The sequence below is a fragment of the Echeneis naucrates genome, chromosome 16 (assembly GCF_900963305.1).
Source record: "Echeneis naucrates chromosome 16, fEcheNa1.1, whole genome shotgun sequence".
NCBI classification, from domain to species: Eukaryota; Metazoa; Chordata; class Actinopteri; order Carangiformes; family Echeneidae; genus Echeneis; species Echeneis naucrates.
The window spans coordinates 20,674,411-20,696,184 of record NC_042526.1 but is presented as its reverse complement, the minus strand read 5'-3'; the positions used below and the strand labels follow the sequence as shown (position 1 = coordinate 20,696,184).

At 40.6% G+C, this 21,774-nt stretch overlaps 1 protein-coding gene across 1 annotated transcript; it reads right to left on the bottom strand.

The window, feature by feature from the left end:
* Positions 1 to 14,952: 14,952 nt before the first annotated feature.
* gal (galanin/GMAP prepropeptide) lies at positions 14,953 to 20,082 on the bottom strand. The gene is made up of 7 exons (XM_029523317.1): positions 19,970 to 20,082; positions 19,801 to 19,881; positions 19,293 to 19,347; positions 18,351 to 18,422; positions 15,923 to 16,009; positions 15,554 to 15,625; positions 14,953 to 15,060 (listed from the first exon to the last, which is right to left on the bottom strand). Exons 2-7 carry the CDS (start codon positions 19,879 to 19,881, stop codon positions 14,999 to 15,001), a joined length of 429 nt encoding a protein of 142 aa, XP_029379177.1. The 5' UTR covers positions 19,970 to 20,082; the 3' UTR covers positions 14,953 to 14,998.
* Between the last annotated feature and the right edge of the window lie 1,692 nt (positions 20,083 to 21,774).

Genomic DNA, 21,774 nt, shown 5'->3' with positions numbered 1-21,774 from the left:
CTTGTCTAGTCACTGTATTTAAGTCCTGTCTTCTGGTTAGTCCTGGTCATATCCTTGTCTCTTGTCACTGGTGATGTTGTCTCTCTGCCCGTGTCTCTCTGCCTCTATGCTGTCTCTTGGCCAGTGTCTCCCTGCCTGTGTCTCTCTGTGCCCCTTGTTCACATTTTGTCTCTTGGTTATGTTCATTGTCCCTCAGTGTATGTAGTTCTGTTTGGTCTGCCTGCCTGCCTCTCGGTTATTTTGTAGGTTTTGGTTCTTTTGCTATTAATTGCCTTTCTTCACCTCTGCCTCTGGCTCCTGCGTTTGGGTCCCCTTTTCACCACCACCCTCAACAACACCATGACAAGTATTATATAAATAAGTTTTATTTTTTAAAAGACACACATTTATACTTAGATCTAATATAAGTACATGTGTCCTGGGGGGTGACCCCGGGATGCCCTCAGCTCCTCAGCCTCTGTCAGAGGTGGTCGTGGCGGCTCCACTCGTTTTTCGGGCTAAGCAGAATTCAAATGTTAATCTCTTTTTTGAAATTAGGAGATTTTATTTTGGTCATGTACACATCAATACTTTTTAATTACTTCAATAAAAATGGGTAAACATTGTATGACGTGTTCATCTACTCAGTGGGCTATTAAATGAGATGACGTTAAAACATTTTGTTAGGGGTTTAAATTAATATTTACTTTGTTTAATACCTTAAGTCAATAAAAAAAAAAAAAAGAAGAATTAAAATCAAAGTGAGGTACGATCATCACCCAGCAAAATATCCCTTACCTTTTTGAATGATGTTTTGATGTTTAATTTTTTACTGCTTCCAAGTACGCTTCTCTCCTGATGGACTGCACCTAAATGAAAATCTTAGGTGAAATGAAAAATTAGAAAATGAAAATTTTATTCCCATTTATATTTATAACTGTAAGCTATGATCTCTTACGGTTAAATATAAAATCAATCGAAGAGTACATCCAAACTTATGCATTGACTCAGGTAGTAATTTTTTAAATTCTCCTTTGCTGCTGCAGTGGTGTTACATTTACGGCAAAACATGTGCTCATACTCTCCATAGGCCTGCATTAAGACCTCCAACTCCATTGGGTTGAAATAACTGGATCTTTTTTTTTTCTTGTTATGGTGGCCTTTTATAGAGGTTGTGCACACGCACAACTCAAAGTGAACATACTCAGAGTTTATTGAACCAACTCAGATCAGCTGTTCTGGAACTCGATACTCAGAGTTTGTTGAACCTCCTACCTGGAAAACCCCACAGAAGTTTCATTTACTCCCAACCCAAAACCACATTAAAACTTTTGTAGAGGCCAGATGTCTATGTTTTATAATATATTACTAACAGGTTCGAAGGAAAACTCCTATAATTATCTTGAAAAATCAGCTTGGAAAAATCACCTTCAGTCAGACATCTCTGTAGAGGACTGGGCAAAAACCAAAACTCCAAACTTTCTGGAAAGAGGATCTGGAACTGGTTCCTAAACTAACAGAAAATGTTATACCTGTTGAAGCCAAAATATGTTTAGTACATATATACCCTGATGATTTCCCAGCAACTATGGAGAAACAGAAATTTACTAACTTCTGCTTGTTACAGGCAAAACGGGTAATTGCATTGAGATGGAAAGATACTACAGGACGTAACTTTGTGGCTTTGTATTCCAAACGATCAGAACTTCTTAAACATTACAGATTAAGACATAGTCATTTTGGGCCTGGCTGTCGTATTAAGTGCATATATCCTGATTGTCCATGCATTTTTAAGACTTGGAATTCACTTCTGTCACACTTGTCAAGGATAAGCAGTGCCTTAAAGCACTCTAACAAATTTACATTTTCCTGTCAGTTATATGGTTTTAGTGAACTTGGAATAGAACGTGATTATTTTTTTGAAAAACCATGAGATGGCTGTGAATACAAATCCAATGTATACAGTACATTCAAGTCACACAAAAGTTGGAAACACAGTTTACATTCAGTGGTAGATTTTAAGGATGATGTAGTCAGAGGAACTATTGTTGCTGAAAATGCAGAGCCTGGTGTTTCAGACAATGAGGAATTCTGTGAAAACAGTCAGTCCGATGATGTTGACTTAAATACATCAAAGGATCAGACAGAAGTAATAGAACAAAAGCTTGCAGCAGCTTTATTAAAACTAGAAAATATTTTTCATGTGCCAAGTGCTGCAATTGATGAATTGCTGGAAGAACTTCAGTATTTGTTGAGCATAGCTACTTTGTGTAGTACAACAAATGCGATACAAGACACACTGAACAGTAACAGCCTGCAAGCTGACCAATCATCAATCAAAGAAATTACAGAACTTGCATCTGCTTTGTGTACATCTAATCCCAGCGTATAAGTCAGTTGGTGAAGGCTGTCCTTTGGCAACATCCTACAAGCGCAGAAAATACTACAAAGACAATTTTAGTTGTAGAACCCATAGAATATTTATTGGATGAAAAATGCAAAAGAACACTGCATTATATTCCAGTATTAAAGGTTTTGCAGCATGTTTCACTGATTGTCACATTCTTAACAAAGTGTTAGGAAATAGCCTACTATCAGAGGAGAGAGGGAAAGAAGTGATATTCAGGTCTTTTAGGGATGGTTTGTTTTTCAAGAAAGACCGTTTTTTATCAGGAGGTGAGTTGCGAGTGTTTTTTATTTTTACATTTTTATGTGGATGATTTTGAGCTTTGTAATCCACTGGGAACATCTTGTACTGTTTATTACACTCAGCAATTTACCACCTGGTTACCATTCCTCATTGTCTTCCATTTATTTGGCTTTATTGTGCAGGTCTGGAGATGTGAGTAATTATGGATATGAAAAGATCCTAGAGCCCTTGTTGCAGGATTTTGTGATTTTGTAAAATCAAGGTCTTTTGTTGCACATGTCAGAGATTTTGTTAGGGGCACAATACAGTGTCACATAGCAGACAATTTGGGAGCACATGGAGTTGCTGTATTTCTTGAGAGTTTTGCATGTCAATACATTTGCTGGTTTTGTGTGGCACAAAAGTCTGAAATTCAGGTGAAGGAGGTGAGTTCAGGCACATTTAATCTCAGAAGCAAAGAGATACATGAAATGCATGTTTGTTCAGCACGTGACAATGCTAAGCCATTTTATAGTGTTAAAGGGCAGTGTGTTTACTCTGCACATCTTCCTCATTTCAACGTTTGCACTGGCTACCCTCCAGACATTGCACAGGAATCAGTTAATTAAAAAATATATTTCTCACTTGACAATCTCAATGAGTCCATTTTAAAATTTCCTTACAAATGGGGCAACAAGAACAACCGTCCTTGTATAGGCCATTTGATTCCATTTTTATTTTTTCCCTGTGATTCCTGATGGGCAGGGATAAGGGGGAGGTGGGTACAGCTAGAGAACAAACGTAGGTGAAATAGTTTTGGCACTGATTTCAATTGTGGTTTCAAAGTCAGTTAGGAGCGTCACGCCACATCTCTCGATCGTGAGTTAATATATTGAGTTTGTTGTCAAGAGCTGTATAGAAAAAAGAAATGAATTGACAAGGTTTTTTTCAACGTTTTTTTTTTTTGTTTGTTTGTTTGTTTGTTTGTTTTTCGTATACTCGTATACTTTTGTATACACGCATCAGACATCCGGCTACCGCTGACATGTAATGTAACATCTAATTTGCTCTGAAGATGCCACTACAATAAATCGAGAGATTGCTTATTAACTGTTTTAATTAACTGTTACATTATGTTGAAATCCATTTTAATCAAATGTGCCATATCAGTGAAAGCTGTGTTTCTGCCCCCGTAACAAATGTAATGATTTGAATGATTGAGAAACATGACGGATGGAAATGGACTTGTGGAAAAACGTGAGGAGGATAAATTGCAACGTGACATCAGTGCAAGAAGGACAAAGTTAAGGCAGCTCACCCTAAAATCAAATCAGATCGAGGATCTTTTGGAAAAGGAACGATTTTAACGCTGTGTTTGAGGCATCAGATCCTTTTATCTTGTTCACTTGGTGTTGTTGTCTCTCTGCCCGTCTCGCTGCTTGTCTCTTGTTCACTTAGTGATGTCTCTCTCCGTGTCTCTCAGATTGTCCCTCTGTGTCTCTGCCAGTCTCTCTGTGTCCCTGATCACATGTCTCTCTGGCTGTGTCTACCTGTCACCACTTCACCTGAGTTATTTTGTAGTTTTCGTTTTTTTTTTATTAAAAACATTTATTTCACACCTACCTGGTTCTGTGGCTCCTGCGTTTGGGTTTTCATTCGCACACCACCACCCTCAACAAAAAACACCCCCGTGACACTGACGTTAAAGGAGACACATCTTGTGGCTGAAAAGGAGGAGCTAAAGATTCAAACTGCTCTGGCGGTGTTGAATCCAAAGATTAAAGTGGATGAAGAATATGACGTTTCTGAATCCACTGGCGGAATGAATGAATAGTTGGATGAAAGAAGTGTGTCACATGTTCAAAAGGATGTTGGTGTGCAAATGACGAATACAATAACAAATTCCCCCATAAACCCCATGCAGCCTCCAGTCTTGCCACTGGGAGCTAGGCCAAAGGTTAAAGACCCATATGTGACAGTCCAGAGCATGTGCCCAATTCTGGTCGTCAACGAATAAAAAATCATGACAATGAATTATATGATCTTATGAAGATACAGACGCATACAACAGAATTGCTTGTCAGACAACAACAGTCAACTCATTTCCCTCATCGTGATGTGCCTGTGTTTTGTAGAGACCCGCTTGATTTCAGATCTTTTTTGAAGGCATTTAAACATGTTGTCAACACAAAAACTGATAATCATGCAGGTAAACTCTTCTTGGAGCAGTTTACAAAAGGTGAGCTGCATGACAAACTGTTAAACTAGTCGCAGATTAAATATGAGGATGCCCTTCAGTTTTTCCCTTTTTCTTGTGACATGCATGATGCTTTGGGAGATGATGACTATATGGAGGAGCTGGATAACCCGGCCAAACTCCTGTATAAAAATGAGAGAAAGATGGAGAGCCGTGGCTTTTGACATCACAGACAGAAAGCAGAATCAGGTAAGATTTGTGTATCTGGTAACCTTTGTGGACAAAGAGGCAAGAATCATGAATTTGGTGACCTGCATGGATTGGCAGTGGACAATATGTGGTCTGCACATTGAAGTCGCTCAAAGCCTTGACACAAGTTTGTGCAGAAACGCTTTTCGTCACTTCATGTGTAGAAGAGGACAGGTGAATCTCATTAGATCTGATAATGGGACAAACCTGGATGGGGCTGAGATAGCGCACAGAGCTGCTATAAGAGGAATGGATCAAACCAAGATCCAGGACACTCTGGCAGAAAAAGGAATACATTGGATCTTCAATCCACCAGCTGAACCTCATTTTGGTGGAATATGGGAGAGGCAGGTGGGACTGGCGAAGAGGATATTAAAGTCGGTGCTTGGTGAACAGACTATGGACGATGAGTGCCTGCAGACTTTGCTTTGTGAAGTGGAAGCAGTAGTTAATGACAGGCCCATAACCATCTGATGATCCAGGTGACATAGAGGCGTTAACTCCAAATCATTTGGTGCTACTCCAGAAAAGGCCACTTCTTCCCCCCGTTCTCCTCAGTTAACATGATTGCTATTCACAAAGATGGTGGAGGCAAGCCCAGTATCTGGCCAATTTATTTTGGAGGAGATGGGCAAAACAGTATCTCCCAAGCCTCCAAGAACGCCAAAAGTGGAACAGAATAAAAAGAAACCTCAAAGTTGGAGATGTTGTCATGATCATGGATGAGAACTCACCAAGAAAGTCATGGCTAGTAGGCAGGGTGGCGCAAACTACGCTGGAAAATTGAGGTCTTGTTTGTCAGGTACAGGTCAAGACCAGGAGCAGCACCCCCGAAAGACCCATTGACAAGCTCTACCTCATCTGTGAGACTGATACCTGACTGACTGATAACTGATGAATAATGTCTGACTGACATACACAAGGGTGTGTAGGCAGATCGCTGCCCCACAATCGACTATTTTCTTATTGCAGCAAAGTATACTTCTGTATTGTTGTATTGTATTATGTATGAACTGTAATGACAAAAAGGATAGTATGGGTTAAAAAGAATAGTGGGTAGTTAGAAGATACTATTTAAAGTGTCATAATAGTGATGTGGCTCTGCTTAAGCCATAATTATAAGTCCCCCTGCCTTATAATTAGGGGCCGGGCTTGTATAGGCCATTTTTATTTTTTCCCTGTGATTCTTGTTGGGCATGGATAAGGGGGAGGTAAGCACAACCAGAGAGCAAATGCAGGTGAAATAGTTTTGGCACTGATTACAGTTGTGGTTTCAGAGTCAGCGGGGTCACACCACATCTCTCGATCGTGAGTTAATATATTGAGTTTGTTGTCAAGAGCTGTATAGAATAAAACAAACTGGACATGCATCAGAGATCAGCCTCCCGCTGACGTGTCACAACAGTCCACATGCTATTTCCAGGATGTTTGTGCTCAACAAAAGTATTGGAGGGAATGCTCACGAAAGTTTTTGGCTGGACAGTTACTGCCCCCAGGTGAGCCAACCTCACCTGGGGGCAGTAACTGGACCATTTTGGATATCGTGGAACTTGCGCCACACACACAGCATAATCACTTGTTTTCCTTGAGACCAGAATCTGTGACCACAGATGTAGGTTAAAGGAGGTGTTTCTGGGTATAAAGCTGTTACCAAAACATCGTTTTGTGGAACATTATCCACAGATGATTACATTTTTTGGTCCACTAGTTGGTACGTGGACAATGAGGTTTGAGGCAAAGCAGTTTTTTAAAACAAGATGTTTGTCACACACGCTGCGTTAAAAACATACTCTTGTCCCTGGCAGTGAAACATCAGTTTATGATGGCGTATCACAACCGAAAAGTCTAGCTTGACTGTCTCAGTTGTCTCAACTGCTGACATTTTGCATCAGGATGTACAGAGGGTTCTGAAACTAAAGTACCTTGACATTACTCACATTCAGCTCACAAAAAATGCACCTGTTAATGGAGTGACCTACAGAGGTGGCATTATTGTTGTTCATGGCTCTGCTAGTGGCTTGCCAGAATTTACAGAAGTTGTCCAGATGGTTGTTATGGAGGGGAGCTTGAGCTTCATTGCTCGAGAGATTGCTGCTTGGTATAGGGAGCATTTTAGGGCATTTGAGTTATGTCCAAATTCACAAGTCTCGCTCATTCAACTTGGTGCCCTTGTGGACCAGTACCCCTTGGCAGATTACAGGATTGGAGGCTTGCGAGTGGTGACACTTAAAAGATTAATTTATATATATAAGGTTAGATCACAGTAATTCGTGTTGTGCTCATGCGTTCAATGTATTCAGTTTTTAATGTGTATTTATATTTTCTCCTTTAACAATTAGATTGAAGAATGGCAGAGCATCTGAGCTCAGAGTCATCGTGGAAGAGGATGACTTTAGAAGACTCGATCGATCTCCCTTCAAGAAAGCCAAAGACTTTGATGAACTTGCACAATGCAATTTGCGATGCATTTGGAATTGAAAGAGACTTTTTCATTCAGTTCATGGATCCTGACTTCAATAATGAGTTCATGAACATTACAGTTGAAGACATTCAAGACAGAAGTACAATCAAGCTTGTGTATATGCAAAATGCTGGGGATATGAGTCCATTTTCTTCCAGTAAGAAGTCCAGTAAGCATTCAAACATCTCACAGTGTGTCCTCATTGTTCTCATCTGATTCAGATGCCACCATCAATCTGCTGCATTCAGACAGTGAGCTTAGAACATGTGCACGGCCATGGGAATTGTCGATTCCTTGCTTTCCATACGGTGTAGAGGTCTAGCTTCAGCATGGAAATGAGACCTTCAGAGAAACTGGCACTTCAGGGCTGAAATCTGACATCCTAGAGGAGCTAGCTGAGGAGATTTTCCAGTAAACAGCATATCCACAAAATCACCATATTGATGATGTAGCAGGGACACATTTTAAAAAAATTTCCCTGCCTGCGAGAGCCATCTGCAAATGATTACCATGGCTGGATGGTTAGCCTGAAATACAAAATGGGTAATTACTAGACAAAGATACAAAACATTGGCTGTCTTGAAGTGACTGTAAATGCTTTGAAAAACAAATCCAGCAATGAATGCCTCCCTGCCAAAAATATAAAGAAAACTAAGAAGGCTGAGGTCAACTATTGTTCCTTACACCCTGTTGGTGAAACAGTTGAAAGTCTGGAAAATGTGAGAGTCGAACTCTTGAATGATGTCAGACAAAGACACAGGACATCAAATGTAAGAGGGAAGATGTCTAAAACATCCCCCTACTGAGGAAAAGAGGTGGTGCAGCGAAATCCAGGTGATGGAGAGTTTAAACCCAGATGGCCTGACTTTTCCATATTGATGAGGTAAAGCCATGCAAACTTTTCCCCCTGTGTGTCTCTTCTCATTATGTAATTTCAGTGAGTAACTGCATTTAAAGACCAAAAAGGTAACAAAAAAGGCACCTTGTCATTTGACCTATAAAGAGAGAGGAATGTACACATTTTAAACAACCATGTATCCTACAAATTGAATGTTTATTCCTCTTCCTGAATTAATAGCTATATGTTGACTATAACACACTGTATACTAACATATGTAACTGAGGCGACCTCAGTTAATGAAGAGAAATATTGATTGATGATTAATGAATTGTAACAACAGGCCGCCGTTATGATCCAGTATGAGGAAAGACATAACATATGACGCTAATTGTAACTTATTAAAGCGTACGGAGGATGTATGGTAAAGTAAACACACATAGCTATTTTTAAATAATTTATTGATTTATTTGAGTATTTATGTAAATTGATGTTACCTGTGATGTTCATCTGTGAACACAGAAAGTTAGTGATCAACAAGTTGTGGTCACAGGGTATGAAAGACTGGGATATTGTTGCGAGCATAAAACTTACCTCTGTCGCTTCTCTTCCTCTCAGGGTGTCCGGACAAAAGAGTCACTGGGTGTCTGCGGACCTATTTATTAGTTCCGACTGATTAGAGGGAGGCAAATGAGAAGTGGACGGAGGGGGGTTAATTGCTTATTTGCATTTGTAAATTATTTATGGTTATTTATGCAGGTGTTTTGCATAGGTGTATGCATGGTGCATTTATTATATTTATATGTAATGTGCTGGTTATAATATTTTAGGGGTTTTTGTGTATATTTATGTAAGTATTTATTAGATGCATATATTAGGCAGCTGTGTAGATAAATGGTATGGGCCAGGTATTAGGGACTGCCACAGTATAAATAGAGCTCATTTGGTGGAGGTTGAAGGGGTAGAGGTTGCATGTCATGTGATGCTGAAAAATTAAATAACGAAAGAAGGATCTCGTCTGGGTCTCCTCAGTTTGGTCGCCTCAGCCGCTCGGACTAGTTAACATGAATTAATAATCAATTAATAATAGATGAATATTGCATCCTTTTAATTGATTGCCATTTCACCAATGACGGAACACTAGTCTTTGTTTTCTGTCATTTTCTTTTGTGTATAACAGATAAATGCTACAACATGTTACAACACACCCACTTGAGACAAACATCATGGCATAGTTGGACAGTCTTTTGCCCCAGCTGACATCCATTTTCCAGAAGAGGGGAGGGGTTACTGGCCAGAAACTGGCCAAACATCTGAAGATCTTACAAGAGGTAAATACATGTAAATACATACATGTTGTTGTTTAAAATTTGTCATACATGCACTTACACGCTCTCAGTGTACCTGTCTAGCACCATATGAAGCCCCTGGATTACTTGTGCAAGAGAAATTTCTAAGGAAATATGATGTCTTATGGTAATAATATAGCAGATGAGCCAGAGAAGCAGTGCTAATTTCTCTGGTGGAAAAGTACAAGTGCAAGACCTGCCTTGAACAATGTTTTTGACACTGCTTAGCTCAGTGGCCAAAAGATCAGACCATGGATCTACTTACTATAAAGAGGATAGCATTGTTGTCAGTATATGTGCCTAAATAAACAGAAATTAAAATAGTGCTTTCATCCTACACATTTATACATCTCACTAATTATAAAACCTAAGCCACTTGTAAAGACATTAAGCTGCTTTGGTTATGTTTATTGTAGGAATGGTTAATGAGATATCAAATACAGCTTCAATGGGTTTTGCAAGAAGATGAGAAAGATGAGGAAGTATTTACATAGCCACAGGTGAGGTCATTACACCCAACAAACTTACTTACTGCCCGTTATGTCTCCCTGATGGTAGTAGAGCGAAAAGTCCATTTGCCAGGTGGTTGGGACAGCTGATAATCCTCTTTGCTCTGTTCCTTCAGCGGCTGGAATAAATATCCTGTAGGTTTGGGAGGGAGGTCCTGATGGTCATCTCAGCAGAGTGATCCATCCTTCTGAGAGCCAGCTGGTTTCTTTTCGTGGTATGTCCCATCCAGTTTGTGATGCTCCAACTCAGGACACTCTCTATAGTGCAAGTATAGAAGTTCTTCAGTGTCCTGAGTGGGAGGTTGAACTCCCTCAGTCTCCTCAGCAAGAAAAGGTACTGGTCGCCTTTCTTCACCAGGGTGCTGATGTGACAGGACCAGGAGAGGTAATGGCTGATGGTGACCCCTAGGTATTTAAAGTTTTCCACCCTCTCTACCTGGGCCCCGTTTATGCAGATAGGTTGATGGTCTCTCTGCTGCTTCCTGCGGAAATCCACTATCAGCTCCTTAGTCTTGCAGATGTTGAGTGTTAAGTTATTGTTCGCACTCCAGTCCACAAGATGTTTAATCTCGGTCCAGTAAGCAGACTCATCATCATTTGAGATGAGGCCCACCTCCGCTGTGTCATCTGCAAATTCTACAAATCAAAAGGCGACTTATAATGTTTTGGAAAGAGGCTGGTGGGCCTCAATGACAGGTTTTAGATTTCACACCTAGGCCTTCAGTGATGTCCTACACAGTCCTACCTGAATTTGCTGACAGATGGATAGATGACCGCTGCTTTGTTGCTATGGAAGCTAGTACATAGCAACAACAGCAAAGTGAGGAGCGATCAGTAAGCATTAGTCCTCACAGGCTAAACTTTATTGCCAGCTGATAATGGTAACATGCAATACTTCATAGACATCACTTTTATTATTTTTGCAGAGGACAAAACATTTGATGTGTGATTGGAAAATTACACGTCACTGGCAAAAAGAAAGGAGACAGAGTACCAGACTGTGGAGCCAACTGAGAGCGCTTTGACTTTTGCACAGAGTAGGTTAATATTTTGAATCAATAAAACATAATTTCATCATAGTTTTGTTAATGTTTTTTCATCCGTTATTCCTTTGATATGTCGCCATAAGAGATAAACTCCTCATAACTCCAGCATACATTGTCCAATCTGCTCCAAATTTTGCACATATGATAAGACTCCCACCTTGATCACCCTTACATGTCAACACTGAGTCACACACAAAGCGGCACCTCCTGGACACAGAATCTCAGCCTAATAACGCAAACATCATCAGATTTAGATAATATTTACAGGATATGTTCTCCACAGACATACACACATGTACACACACATGACATAACTTGATTCAAGTTGTCTAGCGCCACATAGTGGACCCTTAAAAGCAATTTCTTATAGCTCCAACATACATTGTCCTATTTGCCCCAAATTTTGCACACTTGTGACAGTATTGACACACAAATCTGTGTGTCAATACTGAGTCACACTCGGGGCACCACCTCTTGGTCACAGGAGGTCAGCCTCATTGTGCAGACATCGATTTGTATGACATTTTCTCCACACTGTACACTTCCACATGATGTAAGACTGATGGGTGCTCTTTGGCACTACATAGCGGATACTCGCAATACATTGCATGCATGCCACTCATTAAAATGTTTAAAGTTTAACATGTTTAGGGAGGGGTGAGTCCAGAGGCCTGCGCCAAATCATATCAAAGTTACATAAAGGCACTTTACATATAGAACAGGTCTAAACCAAACTCTTTATAAAATGATTTAAAGAGACCCAACAGAGCCCCTGATGAGCAAGCAATTGGCGACAATGGCAAGGAAAAACTTCCTTTAAGAGGCAGAAACCTCAGAACCAGGCTTGGTGGTGGGGCGGCGGAGAGAGAGAGAGAGAGATTGTATGGAGTTCATGAATATGTGGGAGCAGCAGGCGTTGCAGGAACATAGGGTAGTGATGATTCATCACCTGCAGGATGAGGACAAGAGAGAGAGGAGAGGAACTGGGAGAGGCAGAGAGTTTGGGAAAACATGGTTAGTAAATGCAGTACACATGCTTAGAACTAGGAGAAATTGGGATTTCGGAGAAGCATGGTTATTGATGTCAGCGCATGTGGGGGGAACGGGAGAGAGGTGCTCAGTCCCTTCTCCCTTCCAGTAGAAACTATGTGGAAGGCTATATTCCGACAAAGAAACGAGGATTGAAAAACACTACCTAGCGCAGGTAGGCTAGTATTCCTGACACCAGAGGTAGAATATTTATGAGAGACTACTTGATACTTCCCAAGAGGTGAAAATATCAAGTTGAACTTGGCCATAATAAACAAGAAGTTACTAGTTGAATCCCAACAACAAAAATGCAAAAAAAAACAGACAAGCAAATATACCGTATGTTGCGGACCATAAGGTGCAATATCAATGAACGGGTCTATTTTCATACATAAGGCGCTTGATAAAACATGTATAAAGCGAAACAAAACAGTCAGGTAAGTCGAACTTTATTCAACTCATTCCAAATATCTCAGAATATTGTTCAGTTGTGACAGATACAGAAAAATACACTGACATTTTAATGTACAGTAAAATTTTTGGAGCAAAGCACGTACCGGTATTACAAAAAGTGGCGGAGGTAAGCGTACTGTGTACTGTTCTCTGATTGGTTTATCGTTGGCAGGGATAGCAAACACCTGAAGTTAGTGTGACGTTGGCACAACGTTGTACCCAAACATTTGATCATAATTGGATTATGGTATGGACTTGAAAATTGGGTTTACGTTAAAAACCTAATGTTGGCTTGACGTCTAATTATAGTAAGGTAACACTGACTAAATGTTGGATGATGGCTGGTTGCCGCCACTACATAATTAGTTATCTAAAGTTGTCTAACGTTGCAACTCATATCCAACCAAGGACCAACGTTAATACAACGTCCCTGTCTCAGCTGGGAATACTCCAAAAATCCATCAAGTGGAGCTTACCAAAGTTGCACAAAAACCTTTTGACAGATTTTGAGCGCAGTGTACCACACAAAGTTGATTCGAGGTCAGTAAGTACAGCAAAAATGCATACATTAGTCATGCCGGATTATAAAACGCACTGCCGATGTATGAGAAAATTTGAGGATTTTAAGTGCGCCTTGTGGTGCAAAAAATAAGGTAAGAGTCAGATAAGTCAGATAAGACACTGCAAGACTGCTGGTCAAACACGCTGGCCAACTCCTCCAGCGTAGTGTGTCACACACTATAGTCCACACAAGAATGGAAGGAAATGTGAATGAGTAGATAAGAATTAGGAACATATAATACTGTAATAAACAGGCCCAATACGGGTCTTTTCTTCATCACAAGTAGAAACATTCATGTATTGGGGCAAACAATGCCGTGGGGCTATCAAGTACGTTAGAAGCATGACAAACCTGGCGACAATTCAATTGAATACATTTGAATGTCTGAACATACCGAATTATGTATTTTTATTATTATTATTTATTGGTTTTGCTCCATAAAAACAACCCAATAGTGCATACATCGCTCAAATTATTACAAAGAGTAAAGCAGAATTGTGCTATTGAGGTAAGAAACCTGATGTGTTAGGCTAATACATCCTCAAACCCCAACTAACTGTATCAAATAATCAAGTATCAAACCGAATGCTCTTATAATTACGTCATATTGTTATCAAATCATTTTTTAATTGCATCGTATGAACAGGAGGAATTTGTATCGCATCATATGGACAGTGGGTTTCAGTGTATTGCAAATATATCGTATCGGTGGCAGTTTATCAAGATGCATATTGAATCGAACGTAGTGGTGGAGATATGCAGCCTTAGTGTGTACTTGTTTCTTTGAGTTTGTCTCCATCAAGTGGCCAACAAGATGGATTGAAGGCAGGTGATACCACCTGAAATCTGAGGCTGGGGTTTGAGCAGGAATGGGACATTAGTCCTGACTTTTTCCTTGGTTTATTTGTTCAGTAAACATTTTCCTAATTAGTTGATAGTCCAAGTCACCAGTTCCAAATCCTTAAACAAGATGTTAATATTTTAAATGGTCGTTCCATTTAAAGGAGTCCATAGTCCATCGTCCATATTAGTCCATAAGAGTGATTGACAGACTGCACCACCCAATCAGGATTGAGTACAGAACAGGTTAGCTCCACCCCTCACTCCACAGCTCTGCAAGATGGCAGACAGACAAATTACAAACTGGAGGCTTAGAAATGGCAGCTCTGAGAGGTGACGTCATGGTGGTGATGGAGGGCAGTAGATTGCTCTTTGTGAGTCATGGATCAAAAAAGAGGACCCCACTGGAATGGCTCACCTGACACACCTAATCAAATGATCACACAGGAATATACAGGATAAGTAGACATATCGTTGTTTAGCTATTATACTCATGAACACCAGGGCCACTGGTAGGCCGTCCGCCACAGGGGAGCTGTTTCAGGAGACATTGTTGTTGATTGTATCACATCATACACACTAGACATTAGGAAACAAAGTGAAGTTCAGTTCAGTGCCAGTTGTTTATTTCTCTTCATTCTCCTCAGTGATGGTTTATTTAGATTACACAGTAATGCTTTCTGGTCAGAGGTCTCTGTGACTTTGATCCATTTACAGTCATCAAACACCAATCCACAGGAGAGACCTTAATTACAGAGGTACAGGACAAATCCACAGTCAAACTGAGAGGAGCTACAGGAGGGTGACATGTAGGGCAACTGGGACAAAAATGTGGGGGGAGGGAGGGGAGCAGACTTCTAGGGATTCAACAGTTCGTCTGACGTGAAGGAAGAGGGCAGGCTGTCCAAGGCTCCCAATTCTGTAACAGACATACAACGCAGCTGAGACGATCACTGTGTACATGTGTACATGTGTAATAGCTGTGGTGACTCCCCCACCCCCATCACCACCAATTATTACTTCAGTATTATTATCATCATATTATCATCATTATGAGGTCAGAGCTCACAAGGTCCCGTTGTTGGAGACAATATGAATTAATATACAGTATGTATTGGGATGTAGCGAGAACACATTTAGTTGGCTAAGCAACTTATATACTAAAAAGGTAAATACAACTTTACTGAAAATAGTTGGTGGAGGGGGGCAGACCCTCTTCTTGAGACACTGTGGAGTTAAGGTTGTCACCTGTCTGGGATTCTTCCTATAGTAGGTCTTTATGAATAATTTATCCTATTTGAGCTTACATTCACCTGCTGATAGGCATTTACCACAGCTTCCTTCAAGTTAAACGTACTTTTGTCAATTTGAAACTTTCCCTAAAGATAGAAAATGAAACATATGAGTCTTACCTTTAAGTTTGAGGTACGACACAAAGTCAATGACAGTGTGGATGATGTCTTCATCTACTACTCGTTTAGCCCCTGTGGAGACAAAGCATATTGTGTCATCTGAGATAAATTTCTTCAACTAGAACATATTGATGTGTCTGAATGAATGCTTTAACAGAGCATAGTTGAGTTATGGGAGTTACAGAAGAAACTGAATTGAGTCTAAATTCTGGGTAAAGAGCAGCAGACGAAGCTGACTGTAACTCAGAGGTTTTTGGGTCTTGTGTTATTTTTGAGTGCTGTGATGACATTTCAATGTCAGATTGATGGACTCTGATTGTCTAACAGGAGATAGAGGTGGATTGTTCTGTGTCTGAGTGACAGACAGACCTGATCTGAAGTCATCCTCCAGACCCAAGTCCCTCTTGCCAGCCAGACCTGGCTTGTCTGCCAGTGTCCTGTGTCCATCTATTCCATCTGGACAAAGAGGAGTGATCACAATTGATAGTCACACAAACAGCAGACAGTCAGTTAACCTGCATTATTTTCATGTTTCATGTCTCATTCAATCATTGAACACGCATATTAGATGCATACATGCTCACACACACAGACACATACAGGAGGACATAGCACACTTCTGTCTAATTAAAGTTCAGGGACATTGTTGTACACTTTATTATTTCACCATGGTGTTTGATTTGTAATTGTTTGGCTTAATTTCCAAACTCGTACAGACCAGATGCAGGGTTTGGCTGACAGGATTGCAGTAAGACAAAGATTTGACCAACACTAGAAAATAAAAGGCACAATTAAAACAGAATGGACTGTAGTTTTGCACATGTCAAAATACATGAGAACAATAACGATGACAAACATAACAATAAATTGATGGACAAGCAAAGTGATGGTGGGTGAATATTCAATGCAATTTAGTATTCTGAAAGTCTATTTCCTAATCTACATACGCAGTTTAAAAAATGTTCTTTAATTCTCAACAATTTACATTGCCTGTGTACTTGTCTGTGTACTGACTGAGCAACAGGCTGCATCACTCGCAGCTACCGCTTAAAATTAGGTGCTTAAAATAACAATGGGTGCTATGTAAGTATGTCTGTTTTCATAGCTGTTGTTTGAACAGACTGTAACTTACTTACCAGCATGGAATGGATTGATTTCCACTAAAAAGACCTGAAACAGATTAACCGGCCTTTATCCACCCCACACAGTGTTCAAAACTACTTAATTCATTCATCCACTATATCTTATCTGCTTTCTCCTCACTCTGAGATCAGAAACAGACTTTGGCTATACAAACAGCTGACAGCTAGGCTTCTAAAAGAGACACTCCTGATTGGCTGTGATATCCCCCACTAGAGCTAATAGGACTGTACAATGTAGAAAAGTGACTCTCAACATCACTTACAAAGATTATGGATAAGAATCAATGGAATAACACAAAGAAGTAAAGCAGCAAAGCTCCAGTCATAGTCTGACTGATCCAAATCTGAACTAACTTTGTTAATCAATTTATCCAGTAAAGTCAGTGTTGCGTACAACTCAGGGCTTTTAAAAAAAAGCTGATACTCAAGTTTAAGGAGAACGAAATAATCCAGTCTTGAGCCAAAAATGTGCTGATTGATAATAACATTATGATTTTATCAGAAAACATGGCTCGCTGACACCTAGCTACAGAGAGAAACAGGATGCTGCCTGTAGTTCCTATGACAGAGTTATAAAAACAAATGTTTTCTTATTGTTCCACATAGAGCCAGTACATATCCTTATAAACATTCAAGAGGAAAGATTTTCTAAATAATTCACTCAGCAGTGTTTTCAGATGTGTTCTTCTCCTCAGAGTTCACACGCTCACTGGACCACTTAACTCTGAGTGGTTGTGATTGAAGAGGAGGCTGTGAAGTGGCCATTGTTTGACTCATCTTAGCAGCTTCCTCATTAGCTGAAGTACTTGAGCTGGAACCTGCCAAATTCTGAGTATGTTGAATTATCAGCATTAAATTCTAATCCTGAAAAAGATATATTTATCGGTTTCAAGTAAAAACTGCTACTCCTGTTTTGTTTTTTACTGTTAAAGTTAATCTAAGTTAATCCAGTCTAATGATAGACATCCATGGTGTCTAAATCAGGTCTAGGTAATATATAAATACAGTGTCTGAGTCCATAGAAAAATGCTTACATCCTGTATTCAGAAACTGAGCCTCAAAACAAACCGCCTGGACTTGTGGTACTTTGTGATGTTACAACAAAGCAATCACTGCCCTCAACCTCCTCCCAGGCTCCTGCCTCCTAGACCCACCTCCAACCTTGATTTTGTGTCAGTGTTTCATGTCTGTTGTGTCAGAGGCAGGTCCAGACTTGATATGAGCACAAAGACTGCAAAAGAAACGCTGAGCTGAACTCCTGTTAAAGACAGATAGCTCTGGACTCACCTAATTAACCCACTAAACGTGACAGCTTTAACTTGCCCATCACATGATGTTCCAAAGAGATGGTGCAAAGCATGTCTTCTTGCAGCACAGCTTGGAAAGATTGTGCCAAGATAAGCTAACCTGGACTGACCTGCATCAGTTGAAAGTGATTCTGCAGTAAGAAATATTTGGAAAAGTTTTCAGCTCCATTTCTATTGTTTGCCATGACATTTTTGAAAAACAATCAATGTGTAATGGATGCATAAGCACAGACAGCGGGGGAATGATAATTGGCTGATTGGCTGAAGCAGCTGAAAGGCGGGATGTTGGACACAGCAATTCCTGCCCTGACACCAAGGCCCTGCAGCGGCTGTATGTTTCTATCTTACATGGAGCGACCTGCTCGCCTCTGCCTCTGGGACTGGGAGAATCCTTTATCTGAATTAGGTGATCAATACGACCTGAAACACAGATTGAGGCAGGAGCAACCTTTACCTGGGCTTCACACACACACACACACACACACACACACACACACACACACACACACACACACACAGCGAGAGAGAGAGAGAGAGACATAGGGAGAAAGAGAGAGTGAGACACAGAGAGAGACACAGAAGAACACAAAGAGACACGCACACACACATGCGGGGACACAGACGGACACACAACACTGAGTAAATTGGAGTTAAGAGCTTGTTACATCATACAATTTAAGTAAAGGTTTAATTTCTCCTTAGCAGATGGTTCTGCACAGAATAAGTCAAAATCCTTCCTTAGTTAAGTGAAAAGGTTAGTTAATTTACACCAGTGACAGCAGTTTAAAAGCAGTCAAATTTTCACATTTCCATGGAGACAGTGTCCCTAAATAAGCTTGTGAACCAGGCCACCAAAAACTTAAAGGAAAAGCTTAAAATAAAGAAGAAAAGCTGATGTTGATGAAGAAAAAGTAGAAGAAAACATTAAAAGAAGAAGAGGAGTAGGGAAAAAAATTAGGAGAAAAAAATGGGTGATGCTGACTGTATTGCCATAGGCTGTTGGCTCTGTCTTGCTTCAGCCTCTAGTCACAGCTGTGGTCATGCAAGTCATCAATCAACAAGAAAACGCCAGAAAAGAAGTCCTGGTTCATCAACGACCTGAGTCTGGACAGTATCTAACAGAAAGAAGAACAGCTGCTGCTATTGTCCAAGACTCCACAGACACCACACAAAAACGCTGAACTATGTTGCACAACTGAATAAGAAAAAGCAAACATTCGCCACTATATAAACATGTGTCCTTGTGTGTGCGTGTATGTGTGTGTGCGCGTGTGGGAAGTGAGTACTTACGGGGCCCTAATAGGTAGCCAGCACTATTCAGTGTCCAACCACGCTTGTCCTTCGCCTGCAGGACACAAAGACACAAGACATTCGGATAATGGCCACACATAGACACACGTATACACACACACACACACACAAATGGGCAGAGAGCTTGAGTAGTCAATCTACAGATCTGAACATACTCAACATCCAGCTCACAGGATCTGTGGTTTCCTAATCAGAAATAAAACTCCAAGATTGATCATTTTAAATCAAGCTCATATGAGCTCTACAGACCCACACTTTACAGCACTAAACTTTGTTGAGCTGAACTTTATAGAACTTTACTGAATTTACACATGTAGCTTATTATGTCATGTGATGTGCCTGTGATAGGTAGATAGATAGATAGATAGATAGATATAGATTTTATTGATTCCAAACTGGGAAATTCCTATCTTTGCACTTGCTATTACGTTTTTATTTATTATCTAAGGTGATGATCTGCCACACAGCTGCGCATTGAACCACTTACTGCGATCATGAGCCCGACGGTCTCGGACAGAGCCACACACAGGATGAGAGACACACACACAAGCCCGAAGCACCTCTGCATCTAGACGGAGAGGAGATAGGGCATCATCAACCCGGTGGCCAACATGACAAAATCAAACGCAAACTCAAGTCTGCATGCGGGTACTCACCTTAGGTTAGAGTTTCCTGCCGTCCCTTGTACCTTAGGTCAGTGGCTGGAGTTGGGCTGATCGTCAGTGTCTGAGTTGGGGAACTGGACTGACCGTCAGTGTTTGGATGTGGACTGTTCACATCCTTTCCCACCCTTTATTGTAGATGCACCCCCCCCCCCCCCGCGCGACAGGGGAGGGGCTGCTCACGAACACAGTATATCTGGAGCGTAAGTCAGTACCTCATCAGGTCTGTGTTCCCTCGGAAACATTCGACATGTTGTTTTAACAAGCAATTCTAATCTAATTTTATGAATCTGATCCATTTTTCAGTTGCAGGCATAAAAACAGAAAACTCACACTTCCATAAGCCATCATCTGAAATGTAAAGGTTAAACTAGTTCATGTGGGTCCAGACCCTGGTTCAGTTACTGGCCCACTGCCACCAACAAATCCATACTCGCTGGTCTATGTCAGAAGCTCGTTCCACTGTGTGGAAACAGTGGTGCAGCTGCTCAACTGTCATCACCATCTTTATAATGTTGCCTTTCCTACTTACATGAAGGTTGGATCAATTGTTAAAATAATCAGTATTGATTCCTGAATTCCAAATCAGTCCAGAGGTCCTTGTGGGTCTGCCACAAAATAAACCATTGGAGACATGATCCTGTGCTGCAGGATGTGGCTCAGTACTGCAGATGAAGGCCAGATCCTCCTGTGTGAGGCTGTGGTCCAGGTCTGTTGTGGATCTGACTGAAATAGACTGCACTCAGAAAACTGTTTTGTTGCTGCCACTGTGTCAGTATTTGATTGTAAATAAAGATCAGAACCAAACCAGGTCACATCAGTTCATAATGATGTCTCTCACTGATCCAACATCATGATGGTCTCACCAAGGAGTCAGTGTCCACCTCCTTCTTGTGCTTTGCTCAAAGGCTCCACAGTGGTGTTGAGGGTTGACTTTTCCCTTCTCCCTCCCAGACAGACCTGTAATCAACTCACTGATTAGCAGTCACAGGCTTTCCCCTCTTTAAAAACAAAGCCAAAACAAAGCCATCAAATCTTCCGGCCTACTCCTCCAGATATTGATCCCTCGTACAGATGGTTTATCCTACTCCTCTAGATGTTGACTCGGACTCGAGTCGCACTTATGTTGCACACTTCAGAGACTTCCAACTTCCAGGACTCGTACTGAAAATACTTAAGACTCAACTCTGACTCGTGTTTTGGGACTCGTGAACAATCATTATCTTTTCTTTTTCTGGCGTATTAACATTGAGGAAACTTTGAAACGTCTGAGGAGCTTAATGTTGCTACCTTCTTTTTGTCACGGTAATAATCATATTAGGCATCAGGTGCACGCCTCACACACTCGTACCTCATATAACAGTAACTATGGCGACTGGCATACCGGCACCTGTTTCTGTAACGTTACCCTTTGTAATTATAAAAACTAAAAAAAGGTGGCATCAACAAAAGAGGTGCAGACTGAAAAGTCTGTGGTACCAAAATTAAGGAAGCTGGATCAACTTTAAATATTATCAGGCACGTGAAAACCCACTGGATCGGCAACTTACGTTAAGTCACATTAGCGTGTATGGACGGTTAGCAAACATGTTTAGCTTAGCATCAGCTATGTAACGTTAACTTAGTTTGCTACTAGCTTTGTAAATTAATATTTGAGTGAGTGTTAGTTTTGCTTGTCACAATTGTTTGCATTGAGTGGTGTTGACATGACGTAAAAAATTGGATGGGTAATGTTACGTTTGGCTGCCACCATCTACTGCTTTACGTTAAACAGAGAAAAATACATAGTTATACTGTTA

Coding starts and splice junctions, on each gene's coding strand:
- gal (XM_029523317.1), bottom strand. CDS start 19,881: ATGCAGAGGTGCTTCGGGCTTGTGTGTGTGTCTCTCATCCTGTGTGTG. Junction 19,348..19,800: donor CCGTCGGGCTCATGATCGCA/GTAAGTGGTTCA, acceptor TGTGTCCTGCAG/GCGAAGGACAAGCGTGGTTG. Junction 18,423..19,292: donor TGGCTACCTATTAGGGCCCC/GTAAGTACTCAC, acceptor TCTGTGTTTCAG/GTCGTATTGATCACCTAATT.